This window comes from Panthera onca, chromosome E1 (genome assembly GCF_046562875.1).
Source record: "Panthera onca isolate mPanOnc1 chromosome E1, mPanOnc1 haplotype 2, whole genome shotgun sequence".
Lineage (NCBI taxonomy): Eukaryota > Metazoa > Chordata > Mammalia > Carnivora > Felidae > Panthera > Panthera onca.
Genome location: NC_138352.1, coordinates 19,345,558 through 19,371,610, shown reverse-complemented (window position 1 = coordinate 19,371,610; position 26,053 = coordinate 19,345,558). Strand labels below are relative to the sequence as shown.

The following is a 26,053-nucleotide window of genomic DNA, read 5'->3' as shown; positions in this document are numbered from 1 at the left end:
AACATATCTAATGTAATCATGGGGAGTGACTGCAAAGATTCACTTTCTACACAATTTGTCACTGCAATGCACTGCAGGAATAGAGAGCTTGCATCGAATGTGCAATTGAATTAGGGGATACCTTAAGTTGTAGAATTAAAGCCTATGTTCTCCTGTTAAATGATGTCTAGAGCATTCTTATTGTCTACAGTGTTTTTGTATGTTTATTTATTTTTGAGTGGGAGGGGGCAGAGCATGAACGGGGAAGGGGCAGAGAGAGAGGGAGATACAGAATCTGAAGCAGGCTCCAGGCTTTGAGTTGTCAGCACAGAGCCCAACATGGGGCTCGAACTCCAAACCGCGAGGTCATGATCTGAGCAGAAGTCGACGCTTAACGGAGCCACCCAGGAGCCCCTACAATGTTCATACTTAGAATATTCTACTATCTTGTTCCAAAAACAACCGGAAGCTGCTACAAGTTTACAACTTTAAATGCCCCTCTTTCGCTGTACTTTATTTTATTTTTTCTTAAAGTTTGAATTTTTAGTTGGAGTATAGTTGGCATGCAATACTATTATTAGTTTCAATCAAACAACAGAGTGATTCAGAAATCATATACGTTACGAAATGCTCACCACGGTAAGTCAGCACAAAGCTGTTACCATATTATTGACTATATTCTCTATGCTGTGACTCATCCCTGTGACTTATAACTGGAAGTTTGTACCCCTTAACCCCCTTTACTTCTCTCGCATATTCCCCCAACCTCCTCACTTTACCTTTCTAATCTCCTGTCTTCCCCTCCCAGTGCCTGGTGCATAGTTGCCTGAATTCTGTTCACTCACTGCCTACTAAGCCAGGGAATGCTTGGTTGGTTGACTGAGGTAGAAAGAGCAAAAGGCTTTCATTAGTTGAGCCACAAATATTTACCCAGTTCATATGCATATATATTTCAAAGAAAGACATGGTTTAAAGTTTTATGTGAGTAATCTCTACCCAGGGAGTGCCTGGATGGCTCCGTGGGTTAAGCATCTGACTCTTGGTTTCAGCTCAGGTCATGATCTGTTTGAATTTGAGCCCTGTATCGGGCTCTGTGCTGACAGCTCGGAGCCTGCTTGGCACTCTCTCTCTCTCTCCCCTCCTCTCTCTCTCAATCTGTCTCAAAAATAAACTTAAAAAATAAAAGAGTCGTGGGGCGCCTGGGTGGCGCAGTCGGTTAAGTGTCCGACTTCAGCCAGGTCACGATCTCACGGTCCGTGAGTTCGAGGCCCGCGTCAGGCTCTGGGCTGATGGCTCGGAGCCTGGAGCCTGTTTCCGATTCTGTGTCTCCCTCTCTCTCTGCCCCTCCCCCGTTCATGCTCTGTCTCTCTCTGTCCCAAAAATAAATAAAAAACGTTGAAAAAAAAAATTAAAAAAATAAAAGAGTCGTATGCTTTTCCGACTGAGCCAGCCAGACGCCCCAGCTCTTATTAGCAACAATCACTGTTCTAGGCACCAGGATACACAGAAAAACAATAAGTAGGATAAAGCTTCTTAGGTACAGCATAGCGGAGAAACAATTACAGCAGTGAGTCAAGGCCGTCACATAAGTATGAATGATGTGCTCAGGCTGCACTAAAGAGGAGACAGCTCTCTCTGGTTGGTAAGATCAGGGAGATCGAAAGATGCTTAGGAGCGACCAACCAGGCGGGCTGCGTTCGAGCACCTGCGCTACAGCCCCGTTCCGGGGGAGGCCAGACAGGAAGTCACGGGCGAGCACGGCTTGGGGGGGGCCACCAGAGTCACCGCGGCTGCGCAGCGACACCCGGAGCCGGAGGCGGAGCCGCGGCCGCGGCCGCGCCCACCGATGACGTCACGGAGCGGCCTTCCCGAGAGCCCTCGCGCGACGGCCGTTCGCGGGCTCTCCCTGGGCGTAGCCTCGGGCGCATCATGGAGGCCGCCACGGCTCCGGCTCCCGACTCCGTGAGTGCCGTCCTCCGTCCCTCGTCCCTTTTTCCTCGTGTGCCCGGATTCTCCCCTTTCTCCTGCTCCCTCCACCGTGTTTCTTTGCCCCCGTTGCCTTCCCCGGCCGCGCCCGGGCGAGGGGGGCCTGGGAGGCTGTCCTTCCTCCCACCGTCGCTGGTTTCTGCGAATGTGTTTGTTTGTTCCCGGGGCGCCAGCTGGGAGCCTTGGACACGTCTCCGCCCACTCTGCAGGCTTCCAACCCGTGGCGAAGCCGGGAGAGGACTCGTGGAGCTCGGTGGGGCTGAGGGTTCCGGGGGGGAGGCCCCTGACGCAGCTGCAGGGTGAAGGAATAACGACGATCGAGAAAAAACGTCTGAGACCCGAAGCGCACGTAGGGGTTAGCCAGGCAAAAAAAGCGCTGGAAAGAGGTTTCAAGGCGGAGGCAAAGACATGTTCAGAAGCAAGAGATGGAAACAGGGATCTCTGAAAAACTCAAGTTCAGTTGGGTGGTGATGGAGGAGTGAGAGCTGACCGTCTTAGAAGTCTTGCTAAATAGCGACCCTAAACTGAGGATAATCGGGAGTTAGTGGAGGGTTTTAAGCAGAAGAGCGATTGGAGTTTTCCTTTCCTGAGGTAGCGGTGCAGAGTACCAGTTAGAAGGCTGTGGTTGAAAAGCAGTGAGAGAGGATGGTGACCCCGACCAAGGCAGCAATGTTGAGGTTCCAGAAGTGAAGACAGTTTAAAAAAAAAAAAAAAAAAAGGAGGTAGAGTCTATCTAAAGGACTTGGGTCTTGCGTAGGGAAAGGAAAGCATTAAAGGAGGACTTGGGGTTTCAGGGTAGAATTATTTGGTTGAGGGTGCAACTTGCCAGTTAGTGAACGTTGGAAGAGGAGTGGTTTTTTTTTTGTTTTTGTTTTTTGGGTGAAAAGCACAGTGCTGGGATGTGTGGTGCTTGTACGTTGGCGAGGTGGAGAATCGGGTAGGCAGACGGATGTTATTAGAGCTTGAGATAGAGCTCAGCTAAATTCGCGTCTATGGATGGCTAGGAAAGACATCCAGTGGCTGAGGTCGTTGAGGGAAAAATGTATAGTGTTCTCAAACTTCAGCCTTTATCAGTACTGATCTGGGGAAACGTATTTAAAATAGAGATTTCTTGGGGCGCCTGGGTGGCTTGGTCGGTTAAGCGACCGACTTCTGCTCAGGTCACGATCTCACGGTCCGTGAGTTCGAGCCCCGCGTCGGGCTCTGTGCTGACAGCTCAGAGCCTGGAGCCTGTTTCGGATTCTGTGTCTCCCTCTCTCTCTGCTCCTCCCCTGTTCATGCTCTGTCTCTCTCTGTCTCAAAAAAATAAACGTTAAAAAAAAAAATAAAATAAATAAAATAAAATAGAGATTTCTCTGTCCCCCGCTCCTGCCAGGATTCTGATTCAGCATGTGAGATCCATGAATTCACATTTTTTTTTTTTCAACTTTTTTTTAAATTTATTTTTGGTACAGAGAGAGACAGAGCATGAACGGGGGAGGGGCAGAGAGAGGGAGACACAGAATCGGAAACAGGCTCCAGGCTCCGAGCCGTCAGCCCAGAGCCTGACGCGGGGCTCGAACTCACAGACCGGGAGATCGTGACCTGGCTGAAGTCAGACGCTTAACCGACTGCGCCACCCAGGCGCCCCCATGAATTCACATTTTTAATAAAACTTAGGTGATTCTGGGGCAACTGGTTAGTTCAGTTGGTTAAGCGTCCGACTTCGGCTCAGGTCATGATGTCGCGGTTCCATGAGTTCGAGCCCCGAGTCGGGCTCTGTGCTGATAGCTCAGAACATTAAAAAACAAAAAGAAACTTGGGTGATTCCGAGGCAGTGGCGACACTTTGAAAAACGGTAGTATATTCAATGCCAAGTAGTGGACAGGTCCTCAGGAGCTAGAAAAGAAGACAGAAAATATGAGAGTCTGGGTGAGGCTCTCCTTACGTTGGTGAGGCAGTGCTGAATGATGGCATGGGCCAATTAAAAAAAATTTTTTTTCAATGTTTATTTTTGAGAGAAAGAGACACAGAGCATGAGTGGGTGAGGGGCAGAGAGAGGGAGACACAGAATCGGAAGCAGGCTCCAGGCTCTGAGCCATCAGCCCAGAGCCCAACGTGGGGCTCGAACCCACAGACCGCGAGATCGTGACTTGAGCTGAAGTCGGATGCTTAACTGACTGAGCCACCCAGGTGCCCCTTACATTTTATTTTATTTATTTTAAATTTTTTTTTTTCAACGTTTATTTATTTTTGAGACAGAGACAGAGCATGAACGGGGGAGGGGCAGAGAGAGAGGGAGGCACAGAATGTGAAACAGGCTCCAGGCTCTGAGCCGTCAGCACAGAGCCCGACGCGGGGCTCGAACTCGCGGACCGCGAGATCGTGACCTGAGCTGAAGTCGTACACTTAACCGACTGAGCCACCCAGGCACCCCCTTCACATTTTATTTTAAAGAGAGAGAATCCCAAGCATGCTCCGTACTGTCAGCACGGAGCCTGACGCTGGACTCAATCCCACAACCCTGGGATCATGACTTGAGCCAAAATGAAGAGTCAGACGCTCAACCAGCTGAGTCACCCAGGCGCCCCTAGGTGCCCCAATTTTGATATCCATGGCCATGAGTGACAGTGTTTGGCGAAGGTGGAGTGAAGGTGAGGTTTAGCGGTAGGGCTGTTTACAAGAACGCCGAAGTCACTAGAACGTGAAGACTGGTTTCTCAGACTGCTAAAGATTGACTGAATGTGGAGGATTGACCGGAAGGTTAATAGAAGAGCCCTGGAGGAACAGGGATCGAGCTGTGATGGTTTAGAATTATCACTGGGGGTCGGAATAAAGGTCCTGCCCCTCAGTACTGTTGAACTCTGTCAGAATTTTAAAACGAAGGAAACTAGCATTGGAAGCAGGCCAAACTGGTCCCCTTTTCTAGAGCTATCTTTAGACAGACAACTGTGTGTCCAGAATGTGTGGTAGGTATATAAAGTGGTTCATGTGCTCCTTAGGAAGCCTACATCTTAGCTGAAAAGACAGAGCAGAAAACAAATCCAGTGGGATTATATCTTAACGTTGATTTAGCTTATGGGAACTCACGTGTATATACTCGACTGAAAAAAAATAAATGATTAAAAATTAGGAGCGCTTGATGGCTCAGTTGGTTTAGCATCCGACTTTGGCTCAGGTCATGATCTCACAGCTTGTGAGTTCGAGCCCCACGTCGGGCTCTGTGCTGACAGCTCAAAGACTGGAGCCTCCTTCTGATTCTGTGTCTCCCTTGCTCTCTGCCCCTCCCCTGCTCATGCTCTGTCTCTGTCTCTCTCCCTGAAAGATAAATATTAAAAAAATTTTTTTAATTATATTGTGTCCTTTTTATATACTGCTTATAATGCGGTATGTTTAAATTTAAATATACTTGTTACCGTATGATACCGTGTTTTGTTTTTTTTTTTTTTTAAATGTTTACCCTTGAGAGAGAGACACAGAGACAGAGTGGGGAGGGGCAGAGAGAGAGGGAGACAGAATCTGAAGCAGGCTCCAGGCTCCAAGCTGTCAGCACAGAGCCCGACTCGGAGCTCGAACTCCCGAATCTCGAGATCATGACCTGAGCCGAGGTCGGACGCTTAACTGACTGAGCCACCCAGGCACCCCGCCCCCCCTTGTCATATTCTTTATGAGCAACTGAAAGGATTTTTTTTAAGGGTGATTTTGAGTATTTCTCAACTTGCTGGCTTTAGAACCAGACCCCATGTAAGATGGGATACCACTATATTGTACCTGGTGATCATGGATCTTAGACATATGTCCAAGGTGTTGGGGGAGACCCACGGGGGTGTCACAGAGCAGTGTAAGGCCACCTGCATAGCTCCAGCGGTGCAATTGGTTATTACACGGCACCTACAAGAGAAGGAGGTAAGACCCGAGGTGTGACTGAATTACGTCACACCTAAGGTTTCTTCTAATGGCTCGACTCTGCGGCTTGTCTTTATTTACGTGCCCTCTTAATTTCTCTTTTTATTACTTTATTCCCCAAATTTCATTGGTGGGCAGGTTGGTTAGGAAGATGTTTTAACTAGATTCACTTTCCTCAGGAGCAGGCCTGGCTTGAGGCTGCCCAGACCTTCATCCAAGAGACGCTGTGTCCAGCTGGCACGGAGCCCGATGGCCAGTTGACTCAGTTGGTAATTGACTGTGTGAAGACCATCTGGTTGTCCCAGGGAAAGAACCAGGGTTTTCCCCTGCCCCTCAGCTACAGGTAAGGAGAGGCGGGCTCTCTAAGAGAGGAAGTTAACTTTGGGACTGAAACGGAATGACCTGTAGGTATGGGGAAAATGACAAGCCTGAGGGGAAGCGGTGCTACGGGGAGGAAAAGGTCTATCGAGCCCCTTCTGCTAGGTTCCTCCAGCCTCCATTAAGCTGCTTTCCTTTACCTGTGGTTCTCCTTAACTGACTGATGTCAAGGGACATCAGTCTTGTTAGGGACAAGGAGAAGAAGGAGGAAGACGGAAAGACAGAAAATTTGGAAAAAGGACCCCCAAGGTGGAGAGGTTGATATTCTTTTGTGTATTAGGAAACTAACGTATGGAGCATTAAGACGTCAGCGAGTGCAGATGAGTTGTGTTTGAAACTGGAGTTTAAAGTCTTCTGAAGGGATTTAGTTTTTGTTTTTTTTACAACACTTGTGTTTCTTAAACTGTTCAAGGCAGTGTTAATAAGTTACCACAAGAAAAGGGTTCCATGGCTAAATGAGTTTAAGAGACACTGAACGTGTGATAACCTTCTCTGGGAAAGTCACAAGGCTCATTAACTTATTAAAGGCTCTGAAAGGCCTTAAAAGAAATTCAATTACTTCCTCCCGGAAGGAACCACTATCTCAAATATGGGGTGTGTTAATTCCTGTGTTTTTATTTATATGTAAATGTATACGCATTCTATATATATGTACGTCTATATATTTTCTCATGTCTATTTTAGAGAGAGCGTGTGCATGCACACTCGTGTGCAGGGTAGGGGCGGAGAGGGAGAGGGAGACAGAGGATCTGAAGCTGGCTCCATGCTGCCAGCACAGAGCCCACTGTGGGTCTTGAACCTACGAACCGTGAGATCATGACCTGAGCTGAAGTCAGACGCTCAATCTACCGAGCCACCCAGTATGTTTTTATTGCACATGTGTCTGTCCCTAAGCAGTATACTGTAGAGTTTTGCATACTTTTTGCTTTTATATAAATGGCACCATACCTTATATATCCTCTGCGATTTGCTTTTTGTGCCTCGTGCTCGTGAGATTCACTCCTAATGATGGCTCTAGCTCATCTCTTTTACTGCTGCATGGTATTCTGTTATGATGTGAATATACGTATCACTGTCCTCTAAAAAATAAAAAAAGGTGCAGATCTGTTTAGCTTTGTTTAATTAGGCATCTCCCAAACTTACTCGAGCGTAGGATACTTTTTCCCTGGGCTGACCCTGCTTATGGCCGTTGGATGTCACTCGGCCCTGTGCTCTGTCTCCGCAAAGGCGAGGGATCTTTGGTGAGAAGACAGCTTAACTGTACTCTGTTATCCGAAACGTCATTTTCAGAATTCCGGATTGTTTTTCTCAGCCATGGATTTGTTATAAGCCGATGGTAACTACACATGCTGGTCCGCCAGAATGTAAATCAACGCACTGCTTCCTTCATTGAGAAGGTGCTGCATGTGGAAGGCCTCTGACGAAACAGTGTGCTGGCTGCATCATACAGTCAGCACTTCTGCTCACCTTTTGAAAACCTTCACGTTTGCCGTGTTGGCTCCAGTTCTTTTTTATTTTCATTTTTTCAAGTTTATTTATTCTGAGAGAGCGTGAGAGAGAATGAGCAGGAGAGGGGCAGAGAGAGACGGAGAGAGAGAATCTCAAGCAGGCTCCACGCTGTCGTTGCAGAGCGTGATCTGGGGCTCGAACTCACGAACCCTGAGATCATGATCTGAGCCACCCAGGCGCCCCTCAGTTCTTCTTTGTAAGAAGTGAAGCGTGACAGATTCAGTGGAGTCTCCTAAGCGCTCTACCCGATCCGGTTCCCTGCCCTTCTCCAGCAGCACCCACTGTCCTGAAGGGGAGCGTGGGCTCCGCGGGTGTGCACACAGTGGCCTCACTAGCCGTTTGCACGTGGCTTTCCCGTGGGTGGAGTTGCACCAGCGGATACACGTAGCGGTATACGTCTACATCCGGAACCTTTTCCAAATCCGGGGTTTGTTTAAAAAAAAGGGGTTTTTTTGGCCTCTTTGATGGGTATGAAATGATGTCTTATTTGAATCCCAAAGTAATTTCTCAGGACACACTTGCCTGGGGGCACTTTTCTTCCTGCGTAACTCTCCTCATCCTAATCCATGGGCCTCTGGTTTCCCATCTTTTCCTACAGTGCTCGTCCACGTCCGTAACTATTAAGGTTAAATACGTTGTTTATGTAAGCACAGGATGAAGGCTCAGGAGAAAACCGTTCTGCTAACATGGGAAGGGCCCTGGGACAGAGAACTACTTAGTGATTAGTCCTAGTAGAGGAGGTTGTGCAGCCTCTGGCAGTGGCGTAGAGTCTCCCGCAGGTGAGCCGAGTATGCGCCTCGTGGCCTCCGTGATCAGTCTAAGACGAAAGAGATCCGAATCTCTCCAGATTCTGGCGTTGCTAGAACAGTGGAGAAGAGGGAAGTCAGGAATTGTTAGGAAAGTTGGAAGCTTTTTGAAGTTTCTTGTTGTTTTCAAGATAAACGTAAAATCGATGGCAGGGTACGTAGAAGTGAGTCTGTAAAGAACGGTGGGTGGGGATCAAACAGGAATTGTTTGATAGGTTCAAAGATTTTAATCGTCTTTCTCCTTTCTCCTTGGTCACGTGCCTGCAGTGTGCCAGGCAGTATGTTAGGCAGTGAAAGTTGGAGAGCAGTGACAAATGCAAGGATTTGAGGTTCTCACCTTCAGTTTCCTGACCTAGACCCTGAAGAGTCTGGGGAGAGTGACCCCTGTCCTTACTGTTCTCTGTCCTGAAGGTGTCTCCACTTGCTTTGTCCCGGGCCGTTAGAGCAGTAGAGAAACAGGAAAAGAACATGGGCTTTTGAGCGAGGCACCCTTGGCTTTGCCACCTACGCCCCTGGGTTCCTGACTTCTCAAAGTTTCCTCACTGGTAGTGTTTACAGTGATTTGGGGTGAAGCTTCAGTGAATCACTGAGCGGGAACGGACCCCGTATCGTGTGTACGTAACAGGGACTCGACACATACTTGTTACCGTCTTTGCCTTTTATGCTGTGCACATCCGTGTGGGAGAGAAGGAAGCAGGTGCGGAAGGGGAGTGGGCCGTCTAGGACAGCGTTCCCCGCTGTTGGTACCCACACGGGGGTCATGTTCGTGATACAGAGGAGGGTGAGTTACGACGTTCCGTATCTTTATCCTTTCTCTTCTTTCTGCTCAGAAGATGGTGAGCATGCCAGTGTGTGCGGTCACGGGATCACAGGTGTGAATCTGTCCCGACCGTGATAAGTTCGCCCGTTACCACGTTATCCACGCTCCGCGTCGTCACGGACAGTGGTGGGCGGTGTTGCAGCACTTGCCTTGGGAACGGCCGATCCTAAGCATCTTCTGAGATCGGGGAGCTCTTGAGAGCGACTCCCGTCTCGGCCTCTGCTTCCCCGCCAGTCGAGAGTTCTGTGATCTCCCAGACCAGGAAGGAAGCCTGGCCGGGGCCACTGAGGTCGAGCCATCAGGCACAGGCCATGGTGGCTGCACTGGAGTTCTCTGTGGAGCTAAGAGCCGCGACGCCATCAGGGGAGCTGAGTGTGGCCAGCGTTATCCCCACACTCCTGCCCGCGGGCTGTTCTTTTACTCCTTTGTGTTTCTGGGTCCCCTGTCGCGCCGTCTTGTTCAAAATGTCACTCAGCACCGACTTTCTTCCTGCCTGCCTTACTACCTAGTCTTTGGGCCTAGACCCCATCCTCATGTCCTTAGGCTCTTAGCCCTAAGGCTTTTTTGTTGTTTGTTTTTAATGTTTATTTTTGAGACCGAGAGAGACAGAGCCTGAGCAGGGGCGGGGCGAGAGAGAGAGAGGGAGACACAGAATCCGAAGCAGGCTCCAGGCTCTGAGCTGTCTGCACAGAGCCCGACATGGGGCCCAAACTCATGAACTGTGAGATCATGACCTGAACTGAAATCAGATGCTTAATGGACTGAGCCGCCCAAGTGCCCCTTGGTTGTTTTTAATTTTAGAGAGAGAGTGAGTGAGCTGAGGAGAGGAGTAGAGGGAGGGAGAGAGAATCCTAAGCAGACTCCATGCTCAACACGGAGCCTGACTCAGGGCTCGATCCCACAACCCCAGGATCATGACCTGAGCCGAAATCAAAAATCCGATGCTCAACCGACTGAGCGTCCCCGCCCTTGGGGCTTTTGCCCTTGAGTCAGACTCCTCTCTTCGTCCATGTTTTCTGTTGACTTTTCTTTGGGAACTTGGGGGATTTGTTGGGGTTAAGGATAATTTTCTAGGCTTGGATATGGCTTTGCAGGACCTCTGCTCCCTTCCCTCTGCAGCTTTGTCTCAGTCCAGGACCTCAAGACCCACCAAAACCTCCCATGCTGCAGCCACCTGTCCTGGAGCAGTAATGCATACCAGGCTTGGGCCCAAGAGGCTGGACCAAGTGGGACTCCCCTACCCCGGGAGCGGCTGTTACTCTTAGGGACACTAACAGACCTGTCAGGGGACTTGGAACAAGAGTGCAGGAAAGGAGACCTCTATGTGAAAGATAACACTGGTGTCCTGGGCTGTGAGGTGAGTAGGAAGGTGAAGGTCGGATGCTCAGATCCTAACAAGAATGGTATCTAGGGAGCGAGGAAATTAAGTCTCTGAGGGAAGAAAGGTGGAGAAGGGTGGATGGGACGCTAGGGTCCTGGCTAACCCTTGCTCTTGGTTTTTTCTAGCTCATAGATCTGGACCTTTCTTGGTTGGGCCATCTCTTTCTGTTCCCCAGTTGGAGCTACCTCCCTCCTCCCAGGTGGAGTTCTTCAGGGGAAGGACACTTGGAGCTCTTGAGTGCTCCGGTGCCAGTGCTCCCCCTGACCAGCAGTCCGAGCTCCCTCAGCCCTCTCTCTGTTCTCTATCCAGAGACCGCTTCCCGCCTGCTCAGGCACAGGTAGTCCTTCCCTGTCGGGGGGGAGGACAGAGCGCCATGCAGCTGGGAGGAGGGGGTGGGCTGGTGGGAGGAGGGGAGAAAGGTTCTGGGAGCAGGACGGGTGGAGTGTTCCAGATGAGGGGGGCGATGGGGCCTCTCTGGGTATCAGGAGTGGGTGTCTTCAAGTGAAGTTTGCCTCATCTAAGGTCAGGAAGAGTTTGAAGGGAGTCTTCGGAACGATCGCTTTGGCAATTTTAAATCACCACTAGGTTATTTATGGCGGAAGGGAAGGCATCTACAGGGAAAAAGAAATGGAAAGGACTTTTCCCTCTCCTCTTTCTTCCTTCTTTAGAGGCAAGCTCAGAGGCGTGCAGCCAAACCTGGCTGGGAAGCTGGTTCGCGTGAGCGCTCTGGTGAGGAGTCAGAAGAAAGCTCACTTTGTCCTGTCTCTTGGTGGATCCTCGCCAGCTGGCAGCCTCGTGTCCGTCGTCGTGCAGGTGAGGACTGGGGTCCGTTCGGGCTGTGGAGTCGCGGAGGGGCCGTCAGGGCTCTTTGCAGGAGAGAGAGCAGTAGGAGAGGAAGGCAACTCGGGGAGCAGTTTTCTGGGACGGCGTTGTTGAAGGAGGAGTCCAGGGAACATCATTCCGACGCACAGGAAGCAGGGGGCAGACTTTTCTGCTATGTAGTTCGTCTGAGTGGATGACTTGTGTACCGTGGGTGACTCTTTCAGACCTGCCAGAATCGCTTGTTTTTCCCCTGCATTAGAAAATGATACGTTTTAGCACCATTAAGACATCATCAAATATGTGCGTTTTTTTTTTTCTTTTTTTTAAGAGTGAGAGACCGAGCACGAGTGGGGAAGAGGGGCAGGGGAGAGGGAGAAAAGAGTCTTAAGCAGGTTCCATACTCAGCACAGAGCCCAGCCTGGGGCTTGATCCCACGATCCCGGGATCACGACCTGAGCTGAAATCAAGAGCCAGACACTCGACCGACCCAGCCACCCAGGCGCCCCAAGTATGTGTGCCTCCTGAAATTTTTTTGCAGTGTGCACTTTTTTGAAAACTTGGTACTTACTGTCTTATGACTCACATGATTATCTGAATGATGTTTCAAAAGCATTCGAAACCATTAAAGGCTAAAAAGACTCTCTTCTGTGCATGTCAGGAAAGGCAGTTCTGAAACGTGGTAGCGCGGTCAGAATTCTTGTGTCCGTATGTGTCATGAGCTTAAGTGGCAGTTATTAGTGTGTTCAAGGAACCTGCAACGACTAAAACTAAAACCGCTTAGAGGCCGCCTAAATTTCTGGTCTGGTCTTTCGTCCTGGCTTATAGAGGAGCCTCTGTATTTTCTTTACATTAGACTGTTTCCCGTCCCCTAGAGACCACGGGAAATGCCGTTCAGGGCAGAGCTGGCCTGAACAGGGGAGGAGTGATCTTGCTATATTTATAGGCTGAGGAGGAGACATATTGGAGACATACTGTCACCCTAGATGACCCCAGGGAATCTCTTCTGTGATGGAGGAGCTGAGATCATCTCTTGAAAATGAAAGACTGGACTCTGAAAAGAGAAGAAAAGGTTCAGGGTCCCTGCTGTTGCTAGGTATCCGGGGACACGAGGCTGCCCAACAGCGGCCCCGCCGGAGAGTGTTTGGCACTGGGGTAACGGGGGCCCGACTTCCTCAAGTGGGGCTTTTGGCTTAGAAGAGGAGTTGAGGAAACAGAGCAGTGCTGGTGTGCCGCTGGTAGGCTCGGGGCGAAGGGAGGCCGACAGGGCAGGGCTCGGGGTCTGCGTTCAGATCCTGGCACTCACACAGAGGAAAGAAGTGCTCGGCGTCTGAGTGAAGGCAGAGGGGCTGCGGATTGGTGTCCTGGTGAGAGGTGGAAGGAAGTCTGTGGAGCAGAGGGCAGTGGGGGAGGAGCAGAGGCACCCGTCTGTGCGGTCAAACTGCTCTTAACTACTTGTCCTGCACGAGCCGTAAGCTCAGGTGAGGTCTCGGCAATACCTCGCTACGAGGCGTGACGTCCACGGTCTGGTCGGTGGCCTCTGGTCGGTGGTCTCACCCAGTTGCAGAGTAGAGCTGGAGGTCTGTGAGGTGGAGCACAGGAGACCGGGGGGTTCAGGTGTCCCGAGTAGGCAGAGGGCTTCAAAGCTCCTGCGAATGGCTGTGTGTTCTCTCGGCCCTAGAAGGTTGTTGCGTTTGAGAACCGTCTGTCTTCCCCTGGTGCGTGAGTTTCAACAACCACACTGCTCCAGTCCATAGGATACCCTGCTCTCCGAGGCTTATTTTCTTTTCGTACTTTTGACGTCTCTCATTTTCCTATAAAATGAAGTTTTCAGCTTGTCATTTCTGGGTTTTTTCTCTCCTCTTGGCTCTCCCATCTCGTGTCCTGAGACTCCCAGGAGCGATCCTTCTCCATCTTGGCCCGTGTTCTCACTGCCTTGCTTGTCCTGAGTTTCGGACATCTTTAGGTTGCTTCCTGCGCGAATCCCCCTTCTCTCTCCTCTCCGCTTTGACAAAGCAGAGACATCCTTCGGGACCCTGGGCAGGGGCCAGCTTCTTTCACTGAGTCTTCCTGGTCATTCCAACCCACGCTCACCTCTCTCTTTCCCCAGAACCTTGCGGAATGTGTGTGGTTTTTGACACTTGATCGCATATGGCCCCGTATCATTACTTGAGTTTGTGTCTGTGTTCCCCAGTGGTTTAAAGTATGTTGGGAAAGAGGGTCCAATCTATTGTATTTCCCTTAACATCTTTTCCAACACTGAATACGTATGTGCTCCGTACGTGTGGGTTAAATAAATGAGAGTCATCTGTACGTTACGAGGTGGGATGGGGAAATGCAAAAGCTGTAATTTGGGGATGGGATGTTTCCCTGTTTGGGTGGGATGGTTTGTATCTTCAGGGAGGGATTGGGAAACATGTGGCATCTTCTGTGAGAGGGAAGAGATCCAGGAGGTTAAGAGTTGACTGGCAGGCGGGACCGATGAAGACGCAGAACAGATTTCGCGAGGAGCAGGTCTCGGAAGTCAAGTCGTGATGGAAAGAGACTCTGGCAGAGGGGCAGTGTCGTGGGAAGCGTCTCATGTACCGTGTTGCCTGCCCCTGCACGAGCCAGATCCCTGCCCAGCTGGTGTGGCACCGAGCCCTCTGGCCTGGTAGGTCCTATGTGCTGACAGCCTTGCGAGTGGTCAGGATCCGTGGCCACTGTTACCGCGTTTGGACGACCAGTCCCTCCTCCCATGTGCTGCCCCTGAGACCGGAGTGTGTGCGGGAGCTGGAGCTGGAGCTGGATGGACCCCTCTTGGGGGCTGACCCCCCCCCACTCCCCGCGCCCAGCAGCTCCCAGGACGCGGACAGGGAAGCAGCTCTTGTCCGGAACTCTACGCTCTTGTCATACACGGTGAGCGCGAAGGAGAGATCCGAGAGTTCAGGGGGCAGGAGAGGCGGGTCTCCAAGCAGGGAGGAAATAGCGATCGACGGGACCTTTGGCGTGTTGGCAGGGGAAGGTCACCGGCGTGCTGAGTCAGCCGGCCGGCCTCTACGAGGTGGACGGGCAGCTGGCGCTCTGCCTCGCCTACCAGCAGTTCCACAGCCTCAGGAAGGTGGTGCGGCCGGGAGTCTCCCTGGAGGTAGGTGAGGGGTCGGCTCAGAGGTCCTCTCGGCAACTCCCCCTGCCTTTGTGGACTGGCCTTTTTGTTTTGTTTTGTTTTTTTGCACTAGCAGCAGGGTATAGGAACGTCTACAGCAAACATATAGAAAGAGTCTGTGTGTGGGAGGGTGGGGTTTGGCAGACTTGTGCCGAGAACAGTTTGGGCTCAGGTCAGGAAGGGCCTTCGAATAGAGGAGGTGATGCTGGGACCGAACGACATGCGCGGGGCCAGGACGGTCTCAGGCAGCTGCCGAGTGGCGGCCCAGCACCCGCCAGGGGCCTCCCGGACGCCGAAAAGCGGAGTAGAGCTCGTGGGGGGGTGAGGGCTCTCTGCAGGGGAGGGTTTGTGACGGGGCGAGGCGCGGGGGGTGCTGGGAGGAGGTGCCGGTGCGGGAGAAGTCGCGTTTCCCCCGGAGGCCGGGCTGGGGGACCGCGGTGACTCTGCCGGGCTCGTTCAGTTGAGGGCTTCACCTCTGCTTCTTCACGTGTCCTGCTTTCCTCCAGCTCCAGGACGTTCACCTGCTGCAGTCCGTGGGCGGAGGGACGAGAAGGCCAGTGCTGGCCCCCTGCCTCCACGGCGCCATCCTGCTCCGGGGCTTCTCTTGCCAGAAGCCCGAGACTCAGTCGTTCCACCAGGCCCAGGGGGCCTCCCTGTATGAGCAGCTGGTGTGGGAACGTCAGCTAGGACTTCCCCTGTACCTGTGGGCCACCAAGGCACTGGAGGAGCTGGCCTGCAAGTGAGGACAGGGGTCCGGGCTGGGGGCCTGGGGGGTAGGACGCCTCCTGGGAAAGGGGAGCAGGGGCGTCGAAGAGGCGCCTCTGCCTTTGGGGGACATGACCGCCTCTCCTCCTGGCCAAGGCTCTGTCCCCACGTGCTGAGACACCACCAGCTCCTGCAGCACTCCTGTCCTGGGAACCCCAGCCCGGGGCTGCAGCTTCTGGCCCCCATCCTGGATGTTCTAGCTCCGCCCGGCAGCAGCCGTCGCAATGCCCACAAGGAGATCCTCGAAGATCCACATCACTGTCCCCTACAGAAGGTACGAGCGTGTGCGGGAAAGGCGAGGCGGGTGGCAGGGCCAGCGTACCGCGGGGCGCGCGGTGTGACTGCCCTGCTCTCCCTGACAGTACACGCGGCTGCAGACCCCTTGCTCTTTCCCTACTCTGGCCACCCTGAAAGACCAAGGCCGGTGCAGGGCCTGGGCCGCCTTTGACGCTAAGACCCTCCTGCCCCTCCCGGAGGCCTCTCATCTGACCAGCGGCCAGCTCAACCAGCGTCTGTCGTGGTCCTGGCTCTCTCTGCTGCCCTCCACCTTCCACCCGCCCCAGGTAGGTGGGGCGCCAGCAGGGCTCGGGAACCCCGGTTTTTGCCGCCCTCCCTGCCGCTGTCGTCGCCCTTCCTCGTCATTGTGGCCGCACTAGCCTTCTACTTACACCGCCCGTCTCTTGTCAGCCCTATCCGTTCATTCTCCCTGCGGCAGACGGGAGAGTGGGCTAAAACCTCCCTTTGTGGGCTCACAGAGCTCTCTTGCTCTCAATCCTTTTTTGTTTCTGCCAGTGCTCGTGAGATAAACCCACCCTCCTTCCTGTGTCCTGTGAGGCCCCGTACGGTCTCCTACTTCCAACCTTGATTCGTACGCTTTCTGCCCCGCTCCTGAACGTGTGAACGTGCGTGTGTGTTTTTTTATATCTGTCTTCCCCATCCGATACGAGTTCTTTGAGGTCAGAAACCGCGTCTTTCCTGTTCACTTTGTAGCTAACATTTGGCAGCGTCTGGAGCACAGTAGATGCTGAGTATTTGCTAAATACTTGATACCTTGTCTTTCGTCCCCCTGCAGATTTTAATTGGGCTTCTGGCGGCTTCATCTCACAAAGGCTGCCTGCAGCTTCGGGACAGAAGCGGTTCCCTCCCCTGCCTAATCCTGGCCAAGCACTCTCAGCCCATCAGCGACTCCCGGCTCATAGGTTTGGAGTTCCGAAGTGGCAAGAAGATGGTAGACGGGGAGGGTCTCAGAACAGCAGGGTTGGGGAGGGGGGGATCTCCTGGGATTTTCTCGAGATGCGAAGTGGCATATGTTGAACCGCAAGTTCGGGGACAAGTCCGGGACGCCAGTACTGGCAGAGGACCGGAGCCAGGGTTTTTCTAGCGAGGACTCCAATTCCCAGTGTTCATCTCTCCTACCGTAGCTCCTGATGTGCACGGCAGATGACGCTTCTTAATTTGGGAGAGTGATGGTCTTCTTTGGACTTGCTGAGATTTATAGACCGGGAAAGTTCCTGTAAAGGGAAGTTTCTTAGACCAAGGGACAGGCCTTGTAGGGATTCGTGAGAAAGTGGAATTGAGGCCGAGGAGGCCGGGGGCAGGCCTGGACACGTGGCCAGGACGGTTTCTCCCTTGGAGATGGCATCTCAGGAGGGGGGCAGGCCTGGGCCCTCACGTTGTGTTAGGGGAGCAGCTCGGGCCTGGACTGGGCGGTGAGGCCTGCCGGGTAGTCTCCTCCACTTCCCAGCCCGTCACTCTCTCCCCTCGCCAAAAGAGAAAACCTTCTCTCTAGGCTGCTTGGTGCGGACAGAGAGGTTCCAGTTGATCATAGAGAGGAACGTCAGGAGCACCTTCCCTTCTTGTAAGGAGCTGAGCATGGCGGGCTTCATCCAGAAGCAGCAGGCCAGGTCGGCCCTTCAGGCGGCGGCGATCCCCTGAGCCTCCAAGGGGAAGGGAAGGGAAGGGCCTGGTGCGGGTGGCGGGCGTCTGGGGCCCACGACAGCCAGCGCCTGCACCGCTGAGAAACCTCTCCTCCTTGTCTGTCCCGACAGGGTCTACATCCAGTTCTTCCTGGCTGACGCCCTGATCCTGCCTGTGCCGAGACCCTTGCTTCTCTCAGCCGCCTCCCTCGCACCTTCTCAGACAGAGCCCGCCCTGCCAGACGGCCCTCCCACAGAACAGAGCCGACTGTTCTTGCTGTCCCACAAGGAGGCCCTGATGAAGAGGAACTTCGGTGTCCCCCCGGGAGCTAGTCCAGAGGTGCCCAAGCCCGTTCTCAGCTTCTACGTATCAGGGCGCTGGCTGGGGGGCACCCAGAGGAAGGAGGGGACTGCATGGGGCCCACCTGAGCCCGAGGGAGACGAGAGCGAGGATCAGAAGGTAACCTGGACCGTGGGGATCCGGGGGGCCTGGCATCCCGTGCCCCTAGCTCCTGCCGGAGGCCCCAGCACCTCCCTCTCTCCCTCCCTCCCTCCCTCCCTCCCTCCCTCCCTCCCTCCCTCCCAGGTTCTCTTAGTCTTCCGTGGCTCCTCCATCCGCTGGTTCGAGTTCTTGCACCCGGGTCGAGTGTACCGACTGGTGGCTCCTGGCCCTCCCGTGAGTGCCCCGCCTTGTCCTTCCTTCACCCTTCCCCGGGCGGCTTTTTCGACTTGGGGTCTGGAGAGCAAGCGGCAGTGCCTGGCTACTGTCGAGGTTCCCCGGAGGAAAGGCGGAAAGCCTGTCTGAATCTGGACGGCTTCTCTCACCAGGCTCCAGAAGGAAAGCAAAATCGCCCCGGTATTTTGTGAGCCTCCCTCTGGAGCAGGACACACTCACCGAGTTGTCTTCCTGTCCCCGGCAGACGCCACTGTTGTTCGCGGAGGGCGGGCCGTCCTGCGTCCCGCAGCGTCCTCTGGAGCTGGCCGGCTGCACGTCCTGCCTCACTGTGCGGGACGAGTGGACCGTGGAACTGGAGAGCAGCCGGGACCTCCCCGCCGCGCCTGACGCCAACAAGGCCCTGCCCGAGACCTCGCTGGCCGACCTGCTCAGTGGCGAGTAAATGTCCGCCGGCTTCGCCGGCCGCTCTGGCCGCTCGCTCTCCTCCCCCCGCGGCCGGGTTGGGTGGACCGCGTTCTCCGCCGTAGCCGTAGCGTGCGTCTCTTGGGCGTGCCTTAGCTCCTAGAGGAATGGCGTCCGCGGGAGGTGGAAGTGGTGATTCAGGCCTGGCTTCCCCCCTGGCAAGTTCTTGTTCTGAAAAGATCGTGAGCAGACTTTCTCACAACTAAGGAAAAGCCGTAGCAGTAAAAGGAAATATTAAAAAAAAAAAAAGGAAAAAATTGACAAGGAAGGGCCTTTTTAGTGCAAGCAGTGGCTTGTTCTCAAATCTCTTCCCGTTCTCCGCTTTCTTACTCTGTCGTTCCTGTATTTCTGTGACCCGACAGCCACACCAATTCCCTGGTGTCCTTCTCAGCTGAGGTTTTGTCACGCACACTGTGTGAACCGTTTCCGGCCCCTTTCTGGACAAAGCCTGGTAATGATGCCTCCTTTGGGGGGTGAGAAATAGGTTAGCGGGGACTTTATGGTCCTCGCAGATGCCACCGACCCCTCCCCTCTCCTTCCGTAGGCACCGCTCGGACCTCGAGAGGGTGCGTGAAGCTGACCGTAGCTGTGCGGGTTGCCGACTGTCAGTTCCCCCCTCACCTGGACATCTACATCAAAGACCCACACTTGCCTCCCCCGCTGGGACTCCTTCCGGGAGCCCGAGTCTACTTTGGCCAGCTGGAGAAAAAGATTTCCAGGTGCGGACCTGTGGGGCTGGCTCTGCCTCCCCTCCCTGCTGACGCGGTTCTCCCGCCGTCCATTTGACGTGCTGTCCGTGTGCCGTGCGTGCCCTCTCCCCTCGAGGGACGCTCCGGGCCGGTCCTAGCCTCCTTCCTCCCTCTGCTTTGGCGGGGCCGGGGCCCGAGCGCGTCCCTCAGGGGTCTGAGCCCGTGACCCGGTGTCTGCTCTGGTCTCGCTTGGCTTCTTTCCCTCATCGCTCTTCCTCCTCCGCTTGCAGATCCCATAATGTTTACTGTTGCTTCCGGCCATCCACTTACCTGCAGGTCCTGAGCTTCCCCCCGGAGACCAGCATCAGGTCGGTGCCCCAGGCCCTGATCCCCAGACCTCGTGGCCTTGCGTCCGCTTCCTCCATGTGGTCCTGGCTCTGGGAGTTTTGCCCTAACTAGTCTCCAGTGCTAGTGGGGCATGTTGAGTCAGAAGGGTTTCCTCTGCCCTGAATAAAAATGCTGATAATTACTGTCTTACCCAGAAAGATTCAGTGTTCTAAGCCCTCACAGGCTTTTCAGCCTAAAACGTAGCTCTCTTCCTTGGCTGACACCTTGGGTCAAGCCTGCGCCATGATCAGTGGTCAGAGGTCAGGATGCAAAATGGGTCATGAGGCTTCCCGGAGACTACAGAAGCCACCGCTGTCCCCGTCTCTGTGCCTGCTCGGTCCTTCCAGACCTCGCTCGCTTCCACCCCTGTGGGCTGTTCTTGACCTCTCTCTCTCCCTGTCTTCAGTGCTCCCCTGCCCCGCATCTTCCTGGCTGAACTACTGCAGGGGAGCCGGGCCCCGTTCCAGGCCACCGCCTCTTGCCATATCGTTTCTGTCTTCAGCCTTCAGCTCCTGTGGGTTTGTGCTCACTGTACCAGCCTCTGCCCCCAGGTACGGGCGGGGCCAGGCGAGCCGGGCACAGGGCGGCAGGGAGTTGTGACGGGCCCAGGTGGGTTTGTCCAACCTCTGTCCTCACTGCAGGGAAGGTGTGCTCGTCAGGGCTCGACCTGCCCCACACAGACGTCCATAATCCAGGCCAGCGTCAGGTGAGCGCACAAGGTGGGCACCCATCGCTCCATTGGTTTCTTTTCTACGCGGCTTCGTCTGTCTGCTCTCCTGTTGTTAGCACAGTTCCTGGCTTGTGGGAATTGCTTCATAAGTATTTGGGGATGAATGAACTAAAGAAAAATGAGTTAAGATGGGGCCGGGGGGGGGGGGGGGTGCGGACAGTGAGGTGTGTCGGGTCCCCCCAGGGCACCGGGGTTTGCCGTGGGAGTTCTTGCTTCTCCCCGGCCCCTCCTTCCCCCAGGCTCCTGGTAGAGGACGGCACTGCCGAGGCTTTGGTCACCTGTAAGAATCATCACGTGGCAACGGCTCTAGGGCTCTGTCCCAGTGAGTGGACGTCCCTCCTGGAGTGTGTCCGTGGGCCGGGGAAGGTGGCCTTGCAATTTACAGGTCCTGGAGCCCAGGTGGAGGTGAGACGTGGCTGGGAGGTGGGGGGGCTGGATACCTAGATTCCCAAGGGTTTGGTAGAAAGTTCAAGAATTTGAAAAAAAAATTTTTTTCTGGGGAAAAAAAAGTAAAAAATTGAATTCTGCTTAATCCTGAGTCTGCCTTTCTAGTCTTCAGCCAAGATTGATGAGCCTTTGGTCCTCTTCCTCCGGACGCTTTGTACCAGCTTTTCTGTCCTCCGTCCTGTTGTGCTTTCCTTTGAGCTTGAGAGGAAATCCTCCATGGTCACCGTGTTGGGTAAGGGAGGAGGGGTGTGTAGACAGATGGGTCCCAGGAGGAAGGGGGAAGAGCGAGTGATTGCTGGGGGCATTTCCAGAACTGCGGAGGAAGACAGTGGACGGGGACGACAGACCACACGCAGAGGACATACACTTTCCTCTCTTCCCGTTGCAGAACCTCCTCGGCTACAGCGGTTCCAGTGTGGGGAGCTGACTCTCCTGACTCGTGTGAATCCCAGGATCCATCTGTCCTGCCTTTCCATCCAGGAGCCCAAGCACCCCAGCTCCCTGGGAGCCTTTTCCTTGTCCTGCTAACGGGGACTTCAAGGGTGGCCTGAGAGTCCTTCCCGCGGTGTTGGAGGCCCTGAGGCCCCTGCCCATCTCCTCCCCTCGTTGTCCCCTTACCTGTTCTGTGATCGCACCGGGACCCCAGGTCCCCGAATCCACAAACTGCTGTCCTCCTACAGTTTTCTGTTCTGGTGCCAGTCTGCCTTGAAATTATTGAAATGGGCAAATCCTGGCACTCTTGATATTTCTTTTCTGGTAGGGGTCAAGGCATTGGCCCTGACAGGTGGCCCTGAGCACCTGGGTTCTGCCTTGGTGGGGGGTATTTGTGATAGGCCCCTTGGCCTGCAATAAAGCTCTGGTGATGTATCTCACTCTTGCTTTTCTCAGGGTCCCAGGCTTCCTGACCTCCAGGCAGTCAGCCCATCATTTCGGTTCTTGTTTGTTGCTAGTGGCAAAATCGGTTTAGAGAAGAGCTTCTGGTCCAACAAAGATAACCAAAAGTCATGCCTTAAAGGGAAGAAATTGGGGAGTGGAGGGCAGGGTAGACGAGGTGGCTATGATGGTCTCAGCCAGCAAGGTTGGGCCCAGGGAGAAGTCAAGTGCACCAGCCTAGAGGGCTGGGGAGAACACGATGGGTACGGGGGAAGGGGGGTGCCAAGCGCTAGCAGGACACATGAGGAAGCTGGGGTGCCTGTGTTGGGGACCCCCCCCCCCACCCCCGCCGCCCCGCTATCAGGGCTGAGGGTTTCTTATAGGCCAGGCAGATCATTGGTCAAAACCCTGAGACCGGCAGGAATTCTGAAGTCAGAACCCATCGATTCAGGAGTTGGCAGGAGCAGTTATTTGAGGGTGATAATGCATCTGGCTGGTCTGGTTCTTTCGCGGGAGCTGCTCGCTACAGCCACGTCGCCTCTTAGAGGCGTTCAGAGGCGGCCTTAACTGGCCGTTAGGGGTCGCTTCCAGTTCGCATCTGGGAAACTTTTCGGTCGTGACGTCGTGGGTCTTCTGGTGGCATTGCCTATACTTGAGTGATGCATATGTAGAGACTTGAGCCGCTCTTTTGGCGCAGCTGGCCGGTTAGCTCAGTTGGTTAGAGCGTGGTGCTAATAACGCCAAGGTCGCGGGTTCGATCCCCGTACGGGCCACAGTGGTCTTTTTATCTTTTTTTTTTTTTTTTTTTTTTTTTTCTTCTTCTCCCCTTACCCATCCCTCCTCCCCTCCGCACACCTGCTGTTTACAATCCGCAAGTTTCTGCGCGGAACCGATGACTTTTGATCGCAGACGACATGGCACCCACCGCCTCTCAAATCGCTAGCACACTGCCAGGCTTGGAAGGGAGGTCCCCGGGCGGAGGGAGCCTTTTCGGGGAGGCGGTGGGGGACGGGGTCAGGTCCCGGCGGAGGAGCCCAGGGAGGCGGGGCGCGGCGGCTCCAAGTTCCTTGCTGGTGCTGTATCCGCGCTCTCTCGGCTCCGGAACCCCAAAGTTGCTCGGGGCCGTGTCTGCAGGGTTTGTGAACTGAGAAAGGCTAGCACGAGGACTTCCCTCAGACGGTGTAGTCGTGGCCGAGTGGTTAAGGCGATGGACTAGAAATCCATTGGGGTCTCCCCGCGCAGGTTCGAATCCTGCCGACTACGCACGCTTTTGCTTCTCCGACGTTCTGGCCGCGTCCCTCTGTGTCCAAGGTCAGAGACCGATCCCGCAGGATCTGGATGTCAGCGATCCTACACTCCCGGGGGTACCCCGAGCCAGCACTTCTGCCTAGGGTTCATATGTTTGTTTTATTCCTTTCGACCCTGTGGGCATCCCACGGCGAGAGGGCGATGCCGAATCCCGCCGCTCTGCGGAAACTAGTTTTAGAAAAGTCTGAAGGTGCCGCGGCCGCGCTCCGAGCGCTCTATTCCTGTAGTGCAGCTTCGGAAGGAAGCTGGGTGTCTTTGGCGCCGTGGCTTAGTTGGTTAAAGCGCCTGTCTAGTAAACAGGAGATCCTGGGTTCGAATCCCAGCGGTGCCTTTATTTCAGCCCCACCGGAGGTTTTTAACGTTTTGTCGCTAAATCCATATTCTTTAATGGGTGTATCGGGTGCTTTTTACACCAGGGGAGCAAGGGTTCCAGTTCCGCCCTCGGAGCACCCAGACTTCCCGCTGAAACGACTTGCCACTCCCGGGACACCACCGCTCCAAAAGCTCGCCCCTCCGACCCGGCCTACGTCTTCCTTTGCGCAGCTGCTGTGGCACCGGCTGTGCGGGTGGGCTAGCCTCGAACCCCGCGAGAGGAGCCCCCACCCCCACCCCCGCCCAGTCTCTACCCCAGGACGCCCCGGGGCGCCTGAGCCTCCTTGTTTGGTGTGGTTCTTCGCTGTATTTTGGGGGGTTGGGGCCTCAAAATTACATATGTACATATGTATTTTTAATACTTTTTTTCATTAGAAAGAATTTCGGGAGGGTGCATATTGTATATGCTGCTCTTTCACGCACAGTTACCTTCATTGGTCTATATTAGCGGAAAGTCAGGGTTAGGAGTTAGCAGAGAACCCGTGCCATCCGCTTTCCTCCAAGAGGGTGCTGACGGGCTGGCACCACGAATGCGGGCAGGGTGAGAGCAGAAGAGCGGTCTTTGCGGGGGAGGGGGGGGGGGCTCCACGAGGTCAAGTGCGGAAGCCCTGGGGGCGCACTTCTGGAACCCTGAAGCCGACCTCGAAAGGCTGTGGATGGAGGAGGCAGGAAGTAGGCGGTTGGCAGGGCCTAAACCTTCCTGGAAGACAGGCAGAAAGATCTCGATACATTGATACAAGCCTTTGGCTCCCGAACCATTCTAAAATGTCTGAGCCGAAGTATGGTCTAGAAGGAATTGCTCTCTGGAGATGACAGGTCTCGATGCTGCACCACCCAGACAAAGTTCGTGCTAAAACGTGGACTGCATTATGTGCGTCAAGGCACACCCCGTTTTCTCCAAGGGCTCGTGAGAAGGAAGAGGAAATCACAACCCAATGCGCTCAGGGCAGGGACAGGATGCTGTGACAACACGGAGAGAAGGAGCATCTCATGGGGACTAAGAGTAGAGAGTGATCAGGGGAGGCTTTCTGGAGGAGGTGAGCTAAGTCTTGAAGACCAGTGGAAATTTGCCACACGTCCTCTTAAACGACGAGTACTATATATCAGCCAGTGTTCCAGGTGCTGGAAATACAGCAGGGAACAATAAACACAACGAAAGTGTTTTAAATATTAAATTAGACAGTACACTAGATAGATGCTACATAAAAGAATAACACAAGGGATCAAAGTGTGTGTGTGTGTGTGCGTGTGTGTGTGTGTGTGTGTGTGTGTGTGTGTTGGGAGGGCGGAGACGGTTGGTGATAGAAATGTCAAAGGCTTGCACCAGGGCGGTTGTAGAAGACATGGAAAGGAGGGGTTAAATGCAAGGCATGTTTATGGTCGATAAATGGTCAGATGGACTCAGTAAATGGTCGGATGTAGAGTCTGAAAAGAGGCAGATATTCAGGATGGAGCCGCAGATATTTAGCACTTTAGCGAAGTGCTGGGGGCAGAGGTGCAAACAACTCCAATTCACCCAAGAATATTTTTTCACTCTTTCCCACCCAGTCTTTTTCAAGCAACTGTGACTACCCGAAGCCGCAGCTTAGAACTCCATTTCTCCGGGCAAAGCTTTGGCTCCTGTTAAAATCTAAAACTCAGCAAATTCAACAGTAGTCAGTTTACGCCTCAGTTCTTGGATCCTGAAAGTGGGGTCCACGGGTGGGGCTTCAGGGAGTGGGTGAACTCTCTGATGTTGTATGCGTTTTTCTAGGGAAAAGGACCATGTTCTTTGAGGAATGTAGGGCTCGGCCTCTGCGTAGATTAGGTGCCTGAGACCAGGTGAGAGAGTGGTAACTAGAGACCTGGGGAAAAGCTGGCGCCCAAGAGGAGGAGAGAGACATGACGAAAGGGTAAAGGGGAGGCAGATGCCAGAAGACCAGCCCCGAGCGCTTCATCCACTTGAAAAGGCCTGGGACGCTGACGGGACAGGATGGGCTGCTCTCTGCTCCCCTTCCCCGTCGCCTGGCCAGGGACACTGGGAAAAGAAAAAAGCGAAGCGGTGAACTGAGGTCTCCTCACCAAAGTGCCTGTGGGCGGGGCATGAGGAAGGGCCTGGCCCCACAAATCACAGGACTGGGCGATGGAACAAAATGGTTCAGCCCAGAGATGCTCCCAGACCCCGGCTGGAAGAGCAGGGAAGGCAGAGCAGGTGGCGGGCAGCGGACTCCACCAGCTCCTGCGGGGACTCCAGGCAGCCCCCAGGTGAGAGCATGGTGAGTGTAGTTAGAGCTTAGAGACCCTGAGAGGGGATAGCAGCGGGGGAGACCCTGCGAGGCCCCAAGGCCGGGTGTGCTGGCCTTAGACCACACTCCTGCCGGCGTTTGCCTCCGAGCACCTTTCTGGGGGTCTTAGACGGCAGGTAGAAGGGTCACCTTCCCGGCCATCCTAGGAGGCAAGCGGACAGCGGAGGGTAGACGGGAGGGTAGGGGGAGCCCGACTGTGCAGGCGGGAAATCCTGGAGGCAGTGCTGGTGGGACTGTTGGACGGCAGGGACGGCCCTGGTCGTCAGACCTGGCACCTCGCCCCCAATCACGCAGGTTGGAAAGCCTGTCCCCTACCCCGCCCCGCCAGCCATTCATCTCAATGACTCCTCCTCCGTGGGTCTTCTTGGCCCCGGGAATTATTCCCTTGCCTGGGCACCTGCCCTGCTCGTCGCTTCAGGAGGATGGACAGGTGCA

The 26,053-nt window shown here is 54.1% G+C and overlaps 1 protein-coding gene and 3 non-coding genes across 6 annotated transcripts; all 4 read left to right on the top strand.

Moving 5' to 3' along the window:
• Positions 1–1,822: 1,822 nt before the first annotated feature.
• Positions 1,823–21,647, top strand: CTC1 (CST telomere replication complex component 1). Of its 3 annotated transcripts, none has more exons than XM_078437793.2 (23): positions 1,823–1,941; positions 6,036–6,193; positions 10,483–10,720; positions 10,870–11,081; positions 11,413–11,557; positions 14,177–14,461; positions 14,562–14,690; positions 15,215–15,447; positions 15,570–15,747; positions 15,836–16,036; positions 16,546–16,672; positions 17,263–17,377; positions 17,522–17,849; positions 17,976–18,065; positions 18,310–18,503; positions 18,890–18,978; positions 19,072–19,246; positions 19,507–19,584; positions 20,010–20,154; positions 20,245–20,309; positions 20,573–20,738; positions 20,886–21,012; positions 21,169–21,647. In XM_078437793.2, exons 1-23 carry the CDS (start codon positions 1,909–1,911, stop codon positions 21,306–21,308), a joined length of 3,651 nt encoding a protein of 1,216 aa, XP_078293919.1. In that variant the 5' UTR covers positions 1,823–1,908; the 3' UTR covers positions 21,309–21,647. The 3 variants fall into 3 exon arrangements, with proteins under 3 accessions (XP_078293919.1, XP_078293918.1, XP_078293920.1); XM_078437792.2 differs by having other exon boundaries at positions 6,030–6,193; XM_078437794.2 differs by lacking the exons at positions 20,886–21,012; positions 21,169–21,647 and having other exon boundaries at positions 6,030–6,193; positions 20,245–20,322; positions 20,573–20,684.
• A 705-nt stretch (positions 21,648–22,352) lies between these two features.
• TRNAI-AAU (transfer RNA isoleucine (anticodon AAU)) lies at positions 22,353–22,426 on the top strand. The gene has a single exon. It is a non-coding gene; the product is annotated as a tRNA-Ile (tRNA).
• A 408-nt stretch (positions 22,427–22,834) lies between these two features.
• TRNAS-AGA (transfer RNA serine (anticodon AGA)) lies at positions 22,835–22,916 on the top strand. The gene has a single exon. It is a non-coding gene; the product is annotated as a tRNA-Ser (tRNA).
• A 302-nt stretch (positions 22,917–23,218) lies between these two features.
• TRNAT-AGU (transfer RNA threonine (anticodon AGU)) lies at positions 23,219–23,292 on the top strand. The gene has a single exon. It is a non-coding gene; the product is annotated as a tRNA-Thr (tRNA).
• Positions 23,293–26,053: the final 2,761 nt, after the last annotated feature.

Coding starts and splice junctions, on each gene's coding strand:
- CTC1 (XM_078437792.2), top strand. CDS start 1,909: ATGGAGGCCGCCACGGCTCCGGCTCCCGACTCC. Junction 11,558..14,176: donor TCGTGTCCGTCGTCGTGCAG/GTGAGGACTGGG, acceptor TGCACGAGCCAG/ATCCCTGCCCAGCTGGTGTG. Junction 16,037..16,545: donor CCACCTTCCACCCGCCCCAG/GTAGGTGGGGCG, acceptor GTCCCCCTGCAG/ATTTTAATTGGGCTTCTGGC.